General features: G+C 40.6%; 2 protein-coding genes and 1 non-coding gene across 7 annotated transcripts; 2 read left to right on the top strand and 1 right to left on the bottom strand.

Moving 5' to 3' along the window:
* Positions 1–2,568: 2,568 nt before the first annotated feature.
* On the bottom strand, positions 2,569–10,671 carry dcst2 (DC-STAMP domain containing 2). 5 transcript variants are annotated; one of them, XM_048262103.1, is made up of 15 exons: positions 10,624–10,671; positions 9,783–9,953; positions 9,270–9,371; positions 8,653–8,847; positions 7,164–7,229; positions 6,742–6,955; positions 6,218–6,375; positions 5,728–5,892; positions 5,253–5,420; positions 4,703–4,803; positions 4,194–4,324; positions 3,952–4,079; positions 3,729–3,822; positions 3,242–3,463; positions 2,569–3,055 (listed from the first exon to the last, which is right to left on the bottom strand). In XM_048262103.1, the coding sequence occupies exons 2-15, from the start codon at positions 9,913–9,915 to the stop codon at positions 2,845–2,847; spliced, it is 2,088 nt and encodes a 695-aa protein (XP_048118060.1). In that variant the 5' UTR covers positions 9,916–9,953; positions 10,624–10,671; the 3' UTR covers positions 2,569–2,844. The 5 variants fall into 5 exon arrangements, with proteins under 5 accessions (XP_048118060.1, XP_048118059.1, XP_048118056.1 ...); XM_048262102.1 differs by having other exon boundaries at positions 10,585–10,652; XM_048262099.1 differs by lacking the exon at positions 10,624–10,671 and adding an exon at positions 10,074–10,616.
* On the top strand, positions 8,283–8,354 carry trnaa-cgc. Its single transcript has one exon. It is a non-coding gene; the product is annotated as a tRNA-Ala (tRNA).
* A 32-nt stretch (positions 10,672–10,703) lies between the features above and the next one.
* Positions 10,704–18,490, top strand: dcst1 (DC-STAMP domain containing 1). Its single transcript, XM_048262105.1, has 16 exons — positions 10,704–10,925; positions 11,067–11,192; positions 11,305–11,379; positions 11,501–11,629; positions 11,848–11,987; positions 12,080–12,251; positions 12,369–12,512; positions 12,781–12,902; positions 13,321–13,478; positions 13,631–13,730; positions 13,911–14,006; positions 14,444–14,570; positions 15,167–15,283; positions 15,749–15,891; positions 17,382–17,492; positions 18,124–18,490. Exons 1-16 carry the CDS (start codon positions 10,868–10,870, stop codon positions 18,361–18,363), a joined length of 2,058 nt encoding a protein of 685 aa, XP_048118062.1. The 5' UTR covers positions 10,704–10,867; the 3' UTR covers positions 18,364–18,490.
* The last annotated feature ends 464 nt before the right edge of the window (positions 18,491–18,954 follow it).

Raw genomic sequence — 18,954 nt, 5'->3', positions numbered from 1 at the left:
TATAAAAGGATGACATAACCTGTGCAAACTCATTAAAGTGTTCTGTCAGGCCATCAAGGGATGTCGGAAAACAAGATGCAGAGTCCCTTTTTATGAGAATAGTGATGAAAAATGTCAAAGGTTTCATGAAACTGAGTAAAGAATGGCAGTGTGGAATCGATAGGAGGGAAATTAGTGGCCAGGTCTAGTGTGTCAAAGTAAAAACACCTCACCTGGCCTAGCAGGTTAAACAAAACACAGGGCTGATCGGTTTTCAGCGATTCTTACAAATGACTTCCAGGCTCAGAGCAGCACACACTTCATACATTTGGTCGTTTTCTCTTGGCTAAGGAGGCCGAGCTGACTGGTTGCCACCTTGTCAATCAGTTTCCAAAAGTCTGAAAACTTGACTCCGCCTCCGTCCTCCACACCCATCTCTTGTAGAATCGTGCTCATGCCCTCGCCCTCACCTGTGGTCTGGGATGATGAAATTATACACTCATGTTCACCATGGCTGACAGAGAAGAATTCCCGCTAAGTGTTTACTACATATCTCAAGAATGCTATTATTTTCTGAATGGACGGTGTTACGTTTTGGACGTTTATAGTTGGATTCTTCTAGGTAGATATTCATTGCTTTTTCACAATCTCAATCTTTTACAATTTACCAATTTTATTAGTTTCTGCCTGGTAAATGAATGTACACAACCATTCTTACTGAAGTAGCTAGTTGTTTACCATTCTTATGAAAAAATAGATACCAAGACCAATATAGACCAATGTAAGGCCAGATGTTGGATATTGCAATATTTGCATTGTTCTAAACCAAAATACACATCATTGTACAAATCAAAATCAAAATCAACTGTACAAATTACAAAAAAACAAAAATAAATCCAGGTTTGAGACGGTGCTTACCTTGACCACGTTTGGCAACTGGTTGCTCAAAAGGCCCTGAAACTCTTCCACTTTTAGGGTGGGGCTGTTATCAGCTGAGGCATCATGAAACTTGCTGACCAGTGTGTAGAGGGCCTGTTCCAAGTCTGAGTACTAACAAGGAAGATCATTTTGATTTTTAGTAAATCATCAGAATGGTAAAGCTTTTATAAAGCACTTAGAACCTACTCATACTGAAAATGATCTTAAGCATACTAATACTACTTCAGTAAGGTAAAAACAACAGGGACTTATTTGAAGTCGCCACACCTGTGTCATGCACTGTTTACACACTGCTGTGCAGTATTTACTTTTAAGGTGTTGCTGAGAAAACAGTTTGGCCTGTAATTTTCTTCCCTTATTCAAACCAGGCAAGGGAGGATTATCATTTATTTTTATTTGGCTTTTATTTACATTGATATTTACCATCAATTAGGCTACATTATCGGCGTGAATGGTGTATGTAGGCTACGACTGGGTCGAAATGTATCTTATTTTAGTCTATTCAGACACTATCTCTCTCTATAGTCACCGTATATATTTTCATGAGAAGCCACCAGTAGCTAAGGTTCCCACTTTAAGCTCTTGCCTGCAGGGATTTGATTGATTCCCCGTGCTTTCCATTTATGCGCACTGACGGCCACAGACATTGCAAAATGCTTGGGTTATGCACATCAAGATGTTGAACAATTAGACAATAGAAATAACTTTCACGAGTTGTCATATTCAACAATGGCGACATTAACAACTTTCTCTCAGTCATCTTATACGAAATATTGCGCATAGCCTATTCCAGATTTTAAGTTCAGCTACATGACACTGCAGTGGGAGCAACTACAGCCAGGATAATTGCCGAACATGTAGAGTTGGGTAGTCTAGTTTACGTAGCCTACACCAGAACGTTAAGTACAATGATTCCTGAAATCACTCTTAAATCAACTGCTGACAACACTTATTAAGGCCTCATAGGCTATTTGAAACAGATTGTTTTTCTCAAAAATAAATCACACAAAAATACGCACTCGCCAAAAACTGACCCACCTTAGTCGCCATTTCAATCCGTTTTGGCAAGTCGAAAAGCAACCACCACCTTGTTCAAAGTTCTGAGGAAGTATATTTTATAGCCTCTTTCCCTTTGGCGTTCAACAGCCCTTCCGACGCTGATCTCGAATCCTCCCACTGAAAGAATTGGATCCATCCCACCTTCCACGTCAGTCAATGAAATGCGAGAAACTATGCAATGTAAATGCGCTACAGAATCGAGTGATTGCTACAACTGACAATTGCGCAACCGCCAGAGTTTGGATTTGCACGGAAATGTTTATCTTATTTTTTGTATTATTATTTAAGTTTGGATATTAAATTGAGAAGAGTATGATGGGCTACGTGTGTCACTGATAAACGCAGGGTTAACTATAAATCTCTTTTTGCCGTATTCTTCTTTTGTACTTCATGAAAAAACACCCATTCACTTTTAGTATGGTGTGTGTGAAACCACGACATATTTCAATCCAGCACATTTACCTCAGATAGAAACCCACAGAAGTTCAAAACCACTTGTCCTGAACGTGAAGGAATGACGCTTACGACGCCGTGGGCTCATACCACGCATTCCTGAAGCAGTAAGATGCAGGAAAATGAAGCAAAACCAAACTCGCTCACCCACATTCTGTTTAATATGATATGGGGACATTCTTAGACATGTCATTTGTGTCAGCAAACTGTCTTGCCTATAAAAATAACTCGATTAAACTACAACTCTGAAAACTAAAGGTACAAGTCCAACTCTTCAAATGGGGTGAACAATAAGTATGCAATAGGCGTTAAAAAAATAGGCTTTATTTGCAAACAAACAAATACTTCCTACTGGATTTGATGCTGACTGGTGCTTTAGAGGGAAGGTCACTTTCTTGATACACTTAACCAAGCTTATAAGTGCTTCTGTAAAGAAGAAGAGCTTTGTACTACAACAGTGTCCAGGACCATTTCTTTAGAAAGACTTCTGTTCATGGACTGTGTGTTAGGAGGAAGACCATCGCCGTCTCTCTGAATTTCCAGGGTTTTTACAGATAACATGTCGAGGAAAGACTTGGTATTCAGTTTGATGGATTCTGGGTACTGATATAACATGTCTGGCTCACTGAAGACATGCACACACATGTACACATGCACACACATTCCACACACATACAGTGAGAGAGAGAGAGAAGGGGGGGCGGGGCAGGCAGCATTAATATTGTTCATAGGTTTACAATATCAAATACATAGAGTTGAGGACATAACCGCATGGAGCATCTACTATAAGTAACCAATTCTTCTGTAGTACCTGGTATCAGAATCAGAATAATGATCACTGATGACAGGACTGCTGTCACTGTTGTCAGCTGTGTCCTCCAGCCCTTTACTCTTGTGCTGTTCAGTTGACCGTCGTCTTGTTGCCACGGAAATGCGCCTCTTCATCAGCCTCCTCCGGTCCCTGCTCTGAGTGATGTGGGGAGACATGAGAGCACTGGTCCAGAGGCTGACCTGCTGATCATCACTGGAGTCTCTGAGAGGGACACACACATATAGCCACACACACACACACACACACACACACACACACACACACACACACACACACACACACACTTTCAATTCCAATGGACTACAATATACATGGGTTAAGGTTAAAAAAATGACCTTTTTTGTAGATCCAGATGGTAATGATTGGATTGTCTGCACAGACTTAATGGCTACATACTAATAATGGTTATGATGGAGATATATGCTCCACAGTGTTAGTTAATCTTGCCTGTCCTAACATAACTTACAGCTCTTCCTCACTGTCTTCCTGGAATGTCAGGGGCCCCATGCACAAAGCACAGATGTTGTCCATATTCTTAAAGCACTGGAGGCAGTAAAAGCCTACAAGGGAAATAGACCTCTCAGTATGGTCTCCTTTTGCATTAAGCAAGTCTGTCTTATGTATGGTGTATGAATTACAACCCATCCTTGATGGGATGGACACATGTCCCTCAAGGTGTCTCAAAGTACCTTTGCACTGTGAGGTAGAACAGGTGTGGGCGTTAGGATCATCCTCGCTCTCCAAGACATTCCCACAAGCCATGCAGGACTGGTCAAAGGCCCCCAGGTATCGGGCCACCCTTGATATACCTGGGAGACTTGGAGCAGACCAAAGCCATACATTAGGTACCACATCCACTATTTACATAGCAATCTATTTACATGACAGTAGATGAGGACTAAAGAAGAACTATGTGTTACCTGATACTTACATCAATGCCAGTGCTCTCAGGAAAGTACCAGACTGTCCATCCCCCTTGCTTTTGGCCACAAACCTCAGCAAGTTTTTCTGGAGGGACAATCGTTGGGTAAGGATTAGCTGATGCAAAGCGTGGATCCTCTCCTAGAAAACACACACACACACACACACACACAGAAACACACAAAAAACAGCCTCTTGAGAGTCAAAACGGAATTACGCTGTCATTGTGTTTTCAGACAGACACCTCTGTGTCACAGTCATTGGCGATTGCACCATTGCCCTGCATTGCATGAATTCCCAGCATAACTAAAATGACCTGTTGTAGGCTATAAATGACTTTATCATGAATGTTATAGAGCGTAGTCATGTTACACACAACCCTTCTGTTCAACATAAATCCAAGCTAAAGCATACACAATTTCAATGACACACAAGATTGATAATACAATCAAATACTAAAAATAATGTTTCGATGATGTGTTGAATATTGTTGATAAGAGCATATGAGAGGTAACTTACCTTTTCCCTTTTGGGGTGGTAGCTGGCACAAATAAGCCTTCGTAAACGTTTGACATAGCTGCCAGCAATAACTGTGAAAAGGGCGAGGCCATAAAAAGATCCTGTAACAGAAGACCAGGAAGATAATACACCATGCCGTGTATTCAGGATTATCTCTCTGCCGCTAATGCTGCTTCTAAACAAGTGAACACCCTACTTATCGGATATGTAAACCAAAGTCTTTAACTTTAGTTTACGTATCTAAAAAAACTTTGAGCAAATTGAACAGCTACACTGACTTTCATTTTAATATTCAATGTCTGTTTCTTTTTGTCTTGTGGATTTCTGACCTGTCACCCTCATTCCTGTCACCCTCATCTGTGAGAGTTTTTTGCTTTGCTTTGTAAACTGCATATGTTAAGTCTTCAATCAATATGAAACTCTGACAAGTTTAAAAGCCTGGTACCCATTTTTACCACTAGGTGTCACTGCTGAACAGTCATTCCATAGCCAATGTGCACATACAATATGTGTATGGCTGGTGGCTGGACCTCTATCCATGTGGACATACCAATAAAGACATATCCTGTATAGTCAGGCTCTCTGGGCTCAACGAGGCACTTTTTGCTCAGTATGGTGACATTGCCTCTCTGCAGAATGTCAAAGGAAGCCACAATATCCTTCAAGATGTCTGATGTGTAGCCTGAGCCATTCACTTCAACTGCAACCATTATAGGGGCTGGGGGTCATTATATGAGAAAAAAAAAACATAAATAAAAAATGTTAAATTATGCATATTAATAAAGTATACTGTTTTTCATAATGCGTTTGAATCATGTATACAAGCAGATGAAGAAAACAGAGGCAAAGTGAAAGCACATAGAAGCAAGTAACATATAGATACGCTAAACAGTACTTTTTAAAATGGTGATTAATTTGACCGTCTTCACTTTAACATCACCTTTAAAAGGTTAACAAAGACCTCACCAGTCCTCTACATAGACAATAAATCTGGGCCTTTTATAAAGTCCATTCAACCTGATCACCTTTGGCAACTATCTCTCCCATGGTAAGGTGATGGACTGTGTCGAACACCCAGAACACCATGAGGTCCAGAGCCATGATGGCAGAGCCCACTGTGATGTGCCGCAGGACGGATAAGGTGCTCGTGATCAAGGCTCTTCTCTCTCTGCCAGTTAGATACAGAGACACTGCCAGAGAGAGATAATTCATGTGTTATTGGGTAGACCAATTCAAAACAGTTATCACCACACACTTTTTCCCTTACCGGTGTAGAGTTTACTCTCCGACCCAGTGAGTTTGGTAGTGAGCTTTATCAGCTCCACCCAGAAGTCCTTCCTCACTTGTCACTTCCCCCCTTTAAGCGAAGTTTCTGTGCACATTTCCCATCTTCACTGACCTGTTTCCCTTCTGCCCCCCGCCCCTGTAACTTTCATTCTCCTCCCATCCTTCCCCTCTCTCCTTCCCCTATTGTGTCAGTTGGAGTGGCTGGCCCGACACCCTGTGTGCACTCACGTGGCTGGATGTAAGTGAGAGCCTCTCTCTGGCTTAGGGGCAGCACGGTGGGCCTGCCCTCGCACAAGCGTCGCTGGTCCAGCTGGACAAACCGTTCTGTGACATAGTTGTTGTCGAAGTCGTCACGCTTCAGGTAGCTGTTTTTGTACATGGCCGCCCTTTTTAAAAAAAAAAAAAAAAAAAAAAAATAGTTGAGTTATGAGTAAACACAACATAGCTGGCATTTCATAGGTAGCCAGCAGTGTTTTCCAACAGCAGGGGCCGTGATATCCTGCTGCATTGTAGCCACTAATTTCACGCTAATTTCAGTTTACTCTTCAGGCACTGAATGTTAGAGCCAGGTGTGATTGTCAGGGCAAATATGAGCTACGCCTAATCTATGGACCCTGTTTGGATCATTCACTCATTCACTACAGAATATACCGAATAAATGTATGATGGTTATTCACTAAACAGTACACTATGTACTAAATGAATGGATGTTTAGAGCACAGGGTTAGGCTTACATTAAACCAGCCACTCACTGGATGTAAATGTACACAAGAAGGAAGAGGCCCGCGTAGGACAGCAGGCCTGAGAGCTTTTGGAAGAGGCCTATCTCCTCTGAGATTTCCTCCATGATTCTCTGTGACATCTCCTGCAGTGTTTGGCTGCTGTTGAGTTGCATGTCAAAGTGCATAGAGGCCGATATGTTGAATTCAAATTGCTTTCTCAGTTTCTCAAATGCCTCCACAGTTGCTGGAGAATAAACAAAGGCGACAAGATAAAACCAAAAAAAAAACCCAAAAAACAAAAATGACAAAAAATTGACGAATATACAGAAAATCTGATCTGAATGCCTTTACATTCTGTTATTAAATTGACCACCACATACAATATTGAACATCAAAGCGTTTTGTTTCAGAAATATTTTCATATAACCTGAAAGCACAACTACTCTACTTACCGTCAGCAATCTTTGTTTTTATGTGATCTGCAATATATGAAGGGATGATGCAGAAGAACTGACCAACTGTATGAAATGGCACATATTTGAGTACAAGAAACAACAACCATCACCAACACACATTTCACTTCTCACAAAACATTTACTTACATTTAAATTCACTCACCTAAGTAAGTGATGGAAATTTTATTTATATTTACAGTTTATATTCTCAGTCGCTTTGGTGCTTTTCTCACATCACTATTAACATTTGCACAGCAGTTAGTGAATTTCTCAAAACAATTAGTGCAAACTGCAAAACCTAGTGGATAACCTGCAAAAGCATGTCACTTGCTCAAAATGGATAGTCTGGAAAATGGATAGAAAGCTAAGATATCGACAACCTTTTGCAAACAAAATCCGAATCACAGACTACATATTGAAGTTTCCCAATTTTGGCCAAGTCAGTATTAGACTAACCTAGAGCTCTTGCGAAACATAACAGGAACCCACTGGCGATTTCAAATATCTTTCTCTTTGGTTCAGTGCTGTTATTTGTAAGTTGATACCAAATTGATACCAAAAGATTAGCATAAATATACTATTATATAGTATGTGCACTATTAAAGGTGCACAATAATACTTCCAGTAACATGGTTCAAGCTTTCAGTTAAATCACTTCTCACATGCCATGTCTGGCCCCTGTCTCCAGTCTGAGGTCATGTTTGGACTAAGAAGCCAGAAAAAGTGCTGGCCAGGCTGACCAGAGAGCACGGGCGGATATCAAACAATAATTCATTTGAAAAGAAAACACAGGACGAAAGAAGGAAGTGAGCGAGTCATAGGCACCCAGCACAGGAATGCAAAACGCTCAGAAAGTGCTGCCCACACACTTTCTGTGGACTGACCATTGCCTGGCCTAAAATGTGATTTAACTGCTTTCAGAAAACAGAGGACATCTTGACCCTCTACAATGATAAAAATGTCAGGAACATTAATTAGGAGGTCAGCTTGCTGCTAGTTGCAAGGAGTGTTTTGATCATTAAAAGGTTTTTGAATGGAAGTAAATTTCAACAGTGGAATGAAAAGATAGACAAAGGGTTGGACTATACAAACAGGACAAAAGCCTATTGTGAGAAAGGGGATGTAGCTCAGTGGTAGAGCGCATGCTTCGCATGTATGAGGTCCCGGGTTCAATCCCTGGCATCTCCACTCTGTAAATGTTACGGATGTTTTAAATTAAGCACCTGGTCCAAAACATACCCTTACAGTTATTCCTAGAAATATAGTTTCGCTTTATCCTCAGCTGAACACCACTCTCCAACCAACTTTCTCTATGAGATGCTGAGTTCAGGTGTTCTTGCTGAGCAGAGAATATTTGATTTGAGATACTAACAAGCATTATGCTGATTTCCATTGGGTGGGTTAGACCAACAGCAGTCCTAAAGCAAGCAGATTTTGGTTCTCTAGAGGCAGGACACCTGAGAGACACTATGATATACAAATAGACCTTTAGCAATATGACAAAGAGGCCTGAATCCATCCACGATGTAGCAGAGGAAGGAGAACACAGACAGCTGCTCTCTGCAGTCATCGTTAGCTTCATCAAACAGCTGGTTGCACCTCTTGTACGGTGTGCCAAGCTTGTCGTTGCAAATGTCTCCGATTCCAGCTAGGAAATGCAACACATTCCTCAGACTTCGAGCTGAAACACCAGATCATTCAGTCATTACAATAGTTTCTGACAGCATTTGCAGGTTACAGAAATATAGTATGCTATAAGAGTGCATATAGAAAAAGATATAGAAAATGCATATAGCATTAAAGAAACCAATAGGCTGATAAAATGTATAAGTATTATATATAAAAGCTAACTTGGGCAAAAGAAACATGTTAATTTGTGGAAAACTGTGTTAATTTGTGTTAACATTTATTTAACTACATTATTTATTTATGTATAGATTTATCTATCCATTTATCTATTTATACATTTATTTTCAAATCAAACTAAACTACCACCGGTATTGCAGGCCCATGAGTAGATTTTAGCACTTTAGGACTTGAAATGCTATAAAAAAAAAAAGTCCCTCGGTGTGAATACCAATCTGCCCACTCTTTGTGACTCACCGATGTGCTGAACTGACTCAGTAAGAGACATAATAAGGTTTTTCACTCTTCCTGCCAGGGAATATGCATTCCTTGTCACCTCCTTAACCTTTGTCAACACAGCTAAAGAAAAAAAAATGCCACAAGGTGGACTTGTAATGAGGGAAATGTCTAGAAAATGCTCCCCATACCCAACAAATACACAGAATAACCCCCTGCCCTAATGATCTTTTCCTGCTTATCTGAACACATAGGCGACAATGCTGAAAACAGACAATGAGGCAAAGTGATTTAGTTTGCTTGGTAAATCCATTAGCCTACTAGCCTATCAACCGAGTGATGATCACAATGTCTCTGGGCCCTACACCTTTGGTGTTCACACTGTTTGCAGTCAATCTATGCAGCTCATTTCAGCGTCGTTTCCCCCACATTCTGATAAAATTACAAAGTTAACAGCCTGTCCACCCTCCCACTCACAGGCAGGTGATCTCATGTGAAAGTAGGCCTGCATTATAGACGGTACGGTAAACTCACGGAGCAGAGGTGTGGCTGCGCGCTCAATCAGTTCCTGAGTTTGGTTCATGGCCAACTCGGCCCCGCACACCACACTGCCTGCCGCACGGTCGAAGTTCTCCATCGCGTTGCTCATGGGGCCTTGAACGACCATCGAGAAGGCGAGAAACAGCAGGATAGATTTCCCATTTTCTAAGAAAAGAAAAGTGAAGAGTTTGAAAATAGAGTTCAGTTGGTTAGGTGGTCGTAATCCACACTGTAATTCGAATTACCAGCAAACAATAATTACAAGACGCCGGATTGTGAACTTACGTGAACACAGAGTCGGCAGCATCAGCATGACATTGACCCGTATGCCCTCAGATAGGCTCATGCCAAAGGCGGTGAGAGCAGCTATGACCACTGTACTGATAACGCCGTACCACAGACCGTGATTTTGCACAAACAACGCAATTATGCCATAAACGGAGGCAAGGATCAAGCCGAGCAAAAAAATACGAATACGGCGCTTCACTTTTTTAAATGGCGATTCTTTAGATACATATCTCAGCCTGTGCGATTTTAGTTTGTGCTCGAGAAGCATGGTGCCTTGATGTCAATAACTTTGACGTAAATGTGTTCAACTTAAGGCCTTGTATATGGCTAATAGCTATGCCAATCAACAGATCAGCCAGAAGTTAACTTATTTCTTTTCATATTGGAGTGTTGTCTGCGTGGATCAGCCTAGAACAAAAATAGTTTGCCTAAAATGTAATGAGTATCAAAGCCATGACGTAGCGTTGTCAAGGCAGCGATATCACTGGATCTAAACAAATCAATCTACCATTAGAAATCGCCATATCGGCAAAGAGTAGTAACACACGTTTAAATGGATGTCTACCAAAGATGTCTACATTCAATGCGAAGCCACTTCGAAAGTTTGTTTAGATCCAGTTATTCTGCCGTCATGGAAACGCTACCTCATGAACACCTGTACAGAGTTTGTGACGCCAGCATGCATTCTACAGATTCAATCATCAAATCTATCAATTCCACAGGAAATAGATTTAACACACATCAAGCACTTCATCTGGTATTCCTTCATGTAATCCTGGTACTGAGATGAAATGGGATCCACACTGATTGACCTCCAACGAACCAAACGACGTAAACCATGTCACTCAAGTAAGAATGCGAGCACCTTTAATAGACCAATGCCATTTAGTGTGCAGCCCTTAGGCCAATACAATTTTAGACACCAGTAGGGCTACGTGACATTTCATCATGCTACTGGCCCCATTATCTCATGGATTTTTTTTCTGACAGCCATCGAAAAAATTTGCGAGAGGATCCTTCCGGATGTCGCTCTCAAATTCTTGTTCAGTCCACCTCACGAGTTTCCACGGGTTCGTCTCCTGTGTGGTGTTCTCTTTGGAACAGTTAGTGGTGCAGGTAAGAAGAATTCTTATGTCTTAATTCTCACGTAAGTGAGATTTAAAAAAGAAAAGAAACCTTGATGTTTAAACCTTGATGATTAAACGTGCAATTTCTTTCATTAATTTAGCATTATACCTAGGCCTGATGCACAATATTGTGATGACCACCATCCAAAGGTTAATTGTTGGATATGTGTTTGTTGGTGAGTAGTTTTATTAATATAGTGACAAGACCTTCAGACTCATATTGTCTGCTCAGTAAACTTCAGACTCATATTGTTGTTCAGGCTAGTTAGTTAGGCTAACTTTATTGTGAATTTCCAGGTGTGTGCATTATGGGTGGAATGTTTTCCACACTCTTCCGCTGTTCGGTCCTGCTGATGTTTCCCAGCATCCTTGGTTCTCAGGGAAGGGCCTATCTCATGCTATTTGTCTTCTTTGGTCTTTACCAGGGTAAATTATGAATTGATCATGTGACCTAAAGTGTACTGGTGTTGTATAAAAGGCACCCTTGTTGTATTATTTGGTCCACTTGGATTTATTTCACACAAAAGGCCTTGTGCCACATTTAGGCCTTGCGCCAGAAGATAAAGGCTTTTAGTGAAGTTTGTATTGAACAATTTTCAGTGTTGTTATTTAAGGTAGCGGACTTATTGACAACTTTCTGACAGGCCCGGTCACCAACATCCCCTACAACATTCAGAATGTGGCCTACTCCATGGGTTGTAACTTGGACTTGCAGATTCAACACAGCAAAGTTATGTGGAGAGTGGTGATAGACCCATTTGTTCAAGTTGTCCAGGAGATTGTGGTATGTGTACTGTAGGAAAAAAATACAGTATCCCACATTGTTCATGTCCAGTTGGTCACTGATCTACTGCTAAGGCATTATGTTTATTTTAGGATGATACTGCGGAACTTCAGAGTGAAACCAAGAACATCAGTAGAAACTTTCAGAGCATCAGAGATGAGGTTCTGGGACGGTATGGATACAACAGTGTTGTAGGGGATTCTATCACCATGGGCAACAGCACACAGGAAGTATTTGCTGCCAAAACGATGATGCGGTGTGACTGTAAGTGTCAGACTCCAGCTCTGTAATAATTACATGGAAATGTAACCGATCATTTGCCATCGTAAGTACAGGATGTTGTGACAACTCAAAGAACTGCAATTATGGTGGTTGTGGTAGATGTGGTGGAAGAGGGAATAGAGCGCTGCCGGGGCTGGTTTGACGTCAAATGGCAAGAGTGCATGGACACCATCAGTGTCCCTCTCATCAACCACCTGCTCTGTGTGCCAATGAAATTTGACTTTCTGTGTGATGTCATGAAAGGTCAGTGCTCAGAAGTAGATTTCTTTTAATTGTACTGTGTGTCTAATGTATCAGGGTATACTGTAGACTCTCACAATTGTGCAGTAGTATAGTCATTCATTTGTATGAAATTCTTTTTGTACTTCTATGAATAAGTTATATCAATTCAACGTATTTGTCATTACATGCATATTGTCTGTAGCTGTAGAAAGCATGATATTGTTTTTCTTTGGTGTTTGTTTAGTGCAGCACATTACAATTGACATTACGTTTGTTGTTTTATACTTAGTAATGGCACCTTGGTGCAGAGAAGAGATCCCGGTGGAGGGAAACTTTGGGCAGACCTTTGACAAGCTCAATTTGTCCATAGGCAAACTCGGGGAAGAGTTTACCACTAATGTCATCCTTCAGGTCCAATCCATTTCCTCTCTCACACCTACTGTGAACACAGTTTATCTGCTTACCTGTCTCTAATTGTTTATACTGGGTCTTATCTTGTATAATCCCCTGTATGTAATCTATAAACATCTGTTGGCCAGAGCCTATTGTACTTAGGCCTACATCAGCAAATTACTGTGGGACAAACAAACAGCTACTAAATACATTTCCCAATACTGTATACGTTACTGAATACATTCCTGGGATTTGAGATTGTGAGATATTTAACTGTAACATAGTCATAATATTTACACTGAGCAAAACAATAAAGGCTATTCAAATGCCTGTGATTTTGAATAGATATATCAATACTTTGTTTTGTTCTTTTTCAAAATCAAATAAAATAACAGAAGGATACTTACCACCATTTTTCTGTATTGTTTGGGCGCAGAAAGTTGAGCAGCAATCAGTTTTTGGCCTGTCCATGCTTCAGGAAGATTTCTCTACAGAACTCAGCAAGACATTTGAGGAGAAGAAGGCTATTGTTGACCAGCTCTTGGAATTGGTTCATGTCCTTCTGTCTTTTGCCTTCATTGCTGTGTTTGTTTCGTAAGTTTAACATGTTGTATTGTATGACTGAATCAAATTCCCATATTATGGACAGACAGCTGTAGCATAAATGTTTGTATGAAATGATAGATTATGTTTACACCACCACATTGCATTAAGTTAATGTGTCCTGTTTTTTGATATCTAAAAAGCGCTTTTGGATATGCAAGACAGTACTGCCAGGATATTCGCTTTGACAATATTTACATTACAACATACTTCAGGCAGATTGATGCACGCAGGAGAAAAGCCGTAAGAATGCTGGTTGTTTGTTCCATATTTAGGCCAGTGTTATTATATTCTTTTGAGCTGTGAAGGTATACCTTGTTTTTGTTAGTAACTGCCACAGAAATGTAGCGGCAAAGTAGTGCATTGTGTGCAATATGTCTGTGTTGGTCATATTTTTTTTGAGAAATGTAACTGCCATTTTAGGGTAAGAGGTATCTTTTACCTCTGAAGAAGGCTGAGCACAAACACTTCATCAACCCCTGGAGCTTTTCCATCCATCCTAGCGAACTCAAGCTTGTGGTATGTCATATTTTGGTAATTTCTTTGAATGACAGCACCTGCATATCACTGCTGCCTAACCTTTCAAATGATGAATAATTTAGAAGATATGAGGTTCTAGAAGGGCTCTCGGAGAGTACAGATCTCAGCAAAGGCCAAATGCCCTATCTCACAATATTAAAGAGGGTGATAAAACATCTTGATCCACTGCTTAATCTGGATTGACTCCAAATTGTCCCTTGGCCCATGTAATAAATTCTGTTAAAATCAGGATGGCAGTTTCCCTGTCCTAATCTTACTGATAGACAGACAAACAAACAGCAAAACAAACAACAATAAAGAACAAATCCTTCTTGGCAGAGCTAAATATAGTTTCAGGCCTATCAGGGTTTTCCAGTAAAAAATACAAATGACACAAAGTAATGAATGGTAAATGATAACTATAACTCTCTCTACAGGTGGCTGGCCTGTTGCAGGTGCTTTCTCTCATGCTCTTCACTTGTGTCCTACTGGCTGTGGATTGGATCCTTTTTCATGTCTTTGACATCATCCATAGACACTCATTCACACAGTATTCTTTCTCGAGTGAGTAAGGTGTGCCAATGGATAATTCATCATTAAAAATATCATGTGGAATAGAAATTGACATTGTTACCATATACTGTATTGAATAGACTAACAGGTTTATATGTTTATGAGTACATGTACAGTTTGTTATTGAAAGGCCTCACTTTCCCAACACCAGTAGGCTCTAAAGCATGACAGAAGGAGATAGATCTCCCTTTATTGAAATGATCTGACAAATGTAGCAATAACTGTCGGATGTAGTTGTAAAATAAGAGGTGGGTAAACTATCAATTCTGTGATCTCGGTGAGGTGGACTGCACCATGCGGTATCGAATTTTTAAAAAAGGCATTCAGAACATGGTGGAGGTTATTGTCCAATGTTTTTTAACAATATCAGTGATATTAAATGGTTCCTAGAGTGTTGAAGATTACATATTGTGAATGTGGATAATACAGTGTGATTTTTGACTCTAATAAGAGGTGGATAAACTCTATTTCTAAAATTTCAGAGGTGGATAAACTGTGTTTACTTGTGTTTAGCCTCCACTACATCCCTGTTAACTGCTATATAGATTTATAAAAGCTGACTGTTATCTAATGGGATATCCCCTCAGGTTATCACCACATTGATATTGATGTCGCTGGAGAATCCATACTGGCTAATCTCCTGCGGAAAACCATAGGTGCTTTCAACACCTCCTCCAGTGTGGACATGCAGTCCAGTAACAAGCGTAGGTGACCTTGTATTGTTGTTTTTTGTGGGATATATTAAAAATGGGAAACTTAATTTCATCAGCTGGGTCCAGCAGAGTTCTAATTCTGTACATCCTGTTATCTGCCTTTATAAATAAAACTGATGACACTGTTTTGACAGTGAGACTCAGCAGTCGAATTGGCAGGCGTGCTGTCACGGCATCTGCTGGTGTCAGAAACGCTGCATAAGTTAGGCAGCAATGATGGACTAATATATCCAGAAAATGCTCTCTAGTGAATTTATGACTGGATTAGACTTGAGCTCTACTGATACCATTTAATGAAAACTTTTTTTCCTGTCACAATAATATTAATCCAGTCACTTGCTGATTGACTTATAGGAATACTTCAGTTTTGTTTAATGTCAGTAGAGCGTTATCAATGTCATTTCATATTTTGTGTCCTATACAGGTTATGATGTGCTGTAATGTTTGTTCCTTTAGACTGTCTGCCCGACCCCCATGCCCTGACCTGGGAGGAATACCTGTGGAGTATCGTCCCCCTCCTCATGATGGCCCTGATGTGCTGCCTGCAGGTGTACACCAACCGACTGCGCCGAGTCATCGCAGCCTTCTATTTTCCCAAGGTGAGAGAGTTACATACACGTGAGTTACATAAGCATTTCACATTTACATTACATGGCTTTCATCCCAAATGAAAATAGATGAAACCCTGATCCAAAGTGATACATAATACCGTGTTTGTGTTTGCTTCTTGCTGGACACATGGGCACTTTTATCTGATAGGGGGTGTATTAATCGCATCTTAATCAACAACAAATTACCTTCAAAATGGCTGTCTGCTAGAGCAAATTAACATGACAGCAATGTTGTAGAATGCCATAACTTATAACTGTATGTTCTATATATATATTGTTCCTTTAGACATTATATTATATATATAAAGAACAGGACATAATAAGAATGAGCTCATATGTGGCAGCAAATTTATCTATAGATCACATATTTTTGAAACATGGTCTCTAAACAAGCATTTCATTCCACTTAGTAAATTACTTTCCTTCTTCAGGATGTGACGACCTTTTTCAATACATTACAATAGATGCTGCTGTGGTAATGTTTCCATATCTTTGATGTGCTGTTAGAGGTGGTTAAAAGCAACGGTGGCTGCATTTGCAGATGGATATGTTGGCATGCTTCCCAGCCCATGCATGTTTATCAAGCCCGCTTTTCAAACAGCAGAGTATTTATTATTGTGTAACCTTTTTAGTACTAGCACAGGAAAGTCTGAACAAATACAGAAAAGTCCTTTACATCCCTCTCGATGAAAACAAACAAAAACAGTCAAAAATGTTGTGTGATATAATTTCTTTTATGAAGTTATTCACTGTCGCTATGAGAAAACAAAGTGTGCAGTTTGATATTGTTCTCACAGATATTTTATTGAAATATATTTGGAAACTGCATGTATCAGAATGGCCTACTTTAGCATATAAAATAAAGTTGTTTTTTTTCTGAATAAATCCTCTTTGTGTTGAGAAATTGAGCACACTTAGTAGAGGGCACATAATCTTACTCACACAAAATGTTTCAGCCTCTCCACCTACTTCCATACAAGCTCTCAATCCATCTGTAACACTGCCAAGAACACCATGAAATAATATTTAAACTATTGCATAACAAGGAATGAGAAGATATTGCTCTATACCTCTGGGTTAAATGTATATATTCATGAGGTGAATGGTGGGCGATGGATTTCTCCAATCCTGTAAGAAATGCATTTTCCACTCTGCCACCAGCAAAGCAGTCCAGAGCTGAGAAGGACTTATTGTAATAGCATTAGCCCCAACTTGTAGCTCGTGCCGGTGTATGCCGGCATGAGTGTACGCACGTGTATTTGTGTGTGCTCTGAGCGGGGTGTGGGGTGGGGGGGGGGAGGGCTGGTGTGGATTACCATTGCCTCTGTCATGCCTTTAGCCTGAATTAGCGTGTGTCAATTAGCGAGTGTTCACGTAGAGCATATAGCTAACCACTATCATAATGTTTTGCATCTTAATAAATGTTTCTGAAATCTTTCTTTGTCTATGTGTGTGTGTGTTGACGGTCACATCCACAGAGAGAGAAGAGGCGAATTCTGTTCCTCTACAACCTACAGATACAGAAACGCATGATGTTTGTCGACATCCAACGCAGAAAGCTAATGACTGCACAAAAGCCACAGATGTCTGTAAGTGTCCAGAATTATTGCTCTGAAACCCTTGTACAGGACACGCTGTCAATCATAAGGATGGTACTACGTTGCAGTAGCTTATTGATGTGTGGCTTGTTTCAGAAACTATGTAACTGTACAAAGAAACAGACAGTATTAAAAGGCGTTCGGTTCATCCCGCAGCGCCAGTTCTGCTTACCAAAAGTGGCCCATTGGGCACTCGCATTCCACGCCCTGCTCCAAGCCAGCGAGCATATCAGGCTTGATCCTGTCCCAAGGTTGTTTGATTGTTCGGTTCATCCCGCAGCATCCCAAAAAAGGCCCACTGGGCACTCGCATTCCATGCCCTGCTCCAAGTCAGCGAGCATATCAGGCTTGATCCTGTCCCAAGGTTGTTCGGTTCATCCCGCAGCGCCAGTTCTGCTTACCAAAAGTGGCCCTCTGGGCACTCGCATTCCACGCCCTGCTCCAAGCCAAATAGTCATATCAGGCTTGATCCTGTCCCAATGTTGTTGGTTCTCACTGTGTAAATTAGACTTTGGATGTGTATAGATGATATAGAGTCCTCTTAGGAGAGGTGTTGTAGGGAGCGCAGCACAGTTTGATTTCCATGTCTCTTCAAGCTTTTCCCTCTTTTCCTACTTCTCAGGTACTCTCAGCACTGGTTGTCCAGATGGGGTGCCCGGGCCTGAAGCTGCAGCGGTGCTGTGTGTGTGGGGAACGCCAGAGAAGAGGACAGGGTCTTGAGTGCACTGGGTCAGGTTGCGGGGTGGTCTACTGTCCTACGTGCTGGAGAGACCTGGATCAGTTCTGTTGTGTCTGTGCTCCGCACAAACAACATGATCCTGTGGACAGTGGCAACGATATAGATGTTTATTATGTTGACTAGAGAGCGGCCAAACAATTGTAACTTTTTATGCTTTTCAGTTTACAGTTGAATGTAACTTAATTTAAAATGTTTTATGCATGTATGGATAAATGTAATGGGTAAACACTGTTCTGTGAAAAGTGCTTTTTCTGACAATATATCAAATCTAAATTGATAAATAATTATTGTTTTTAAAAAACAATGGATGATTTCCGGCACTTCAGCCTGGTCTAGTATGAGCCAACTCCACTCCACTCCACTCCACATTAGCCATTAGTCATAACTTCTGCACATCCGGATGTCTTCAAGCATCCAAGCATCTCTCAAAATTTCTTTAGCTGATGCTGTTTTGCTGGAAGACTGCCAATTTTCCAGAGGATCTATACACATTAGACAATAACAACATAATAGACCTACAAAGCATTTATGATGTATTAGTATTTTTCTATTTTCATTATCGTATAATACGTGCTGTGATATTCTTCTTGAGTAGATTCAAATTCTATTCTAAAAGTAACATCTACAAAAACATGACGCCACCTAAAGGAAGGTAAAGGGTTAAAAGCCAAGAGGAAATCCCGCCTAGTTGGTTTCTACGCAGCAAAATACGAT

Source organism: Alosa alosa, chromosome 13 (assembly GCF_017589495.1).
Source record: "Alosa alosa isolate M-15738 ecotype Scorff River chromosome 13, AALO_Geno_1.1, whole genome shotgun sequence".
Classification (NCBI taxonomy): Eukaryota; Metazoa; Chordata; class Actinopteri; order Clupeiformes; family Clupeidae; genus Alosa; species Alosa alosa.
This window is presented reverse-complemented; position numbering and strand designations above follow the sequence as displayed.

Coding starts and splice junctions, on each gene's coding strand:
- dcst2 (XM_048262099.1), bottom strand. CDS start 10,344: ATGCTTCTCGAGCACAAACTAAAATCGCACAGGCTGAGATATGTATCT. Junction 9,954..10,073: donor GCTGCCGACTCTGTGTTCAC/GTAAGTTCACAA, acceptor TTCTTTTCTTAG/AAAATGGGAAATCTATCCTG. Junction 6,376..6,741: donor CTTGTGTACATTTACATCCA/GTGAGTGGCTGG, acceptor TTTTTTAAAAAG/GGCGGCCATGTACAAAAACA.
- dcst1 (XM_048262105.1), top strand. CDS start 10,868: ATGGGATCCACACTGATTGACCTCCAACGAACCAAACGACGTAAACCA. Junction 10,926..11,066: donor ACGTAAACCATGTCACTCAA/GTAAGAATGCGA, acceptor TTTTTCTGACAG/CCATCGAAAAAATTTGCGAG. Junction 12,513..12,780: donor TCTGTGTGATGTCATGAAAG/GTCAGTGCTCAG, acceptor TTTTATACTTAG/TAATGGCACCTTGGTGCAGA.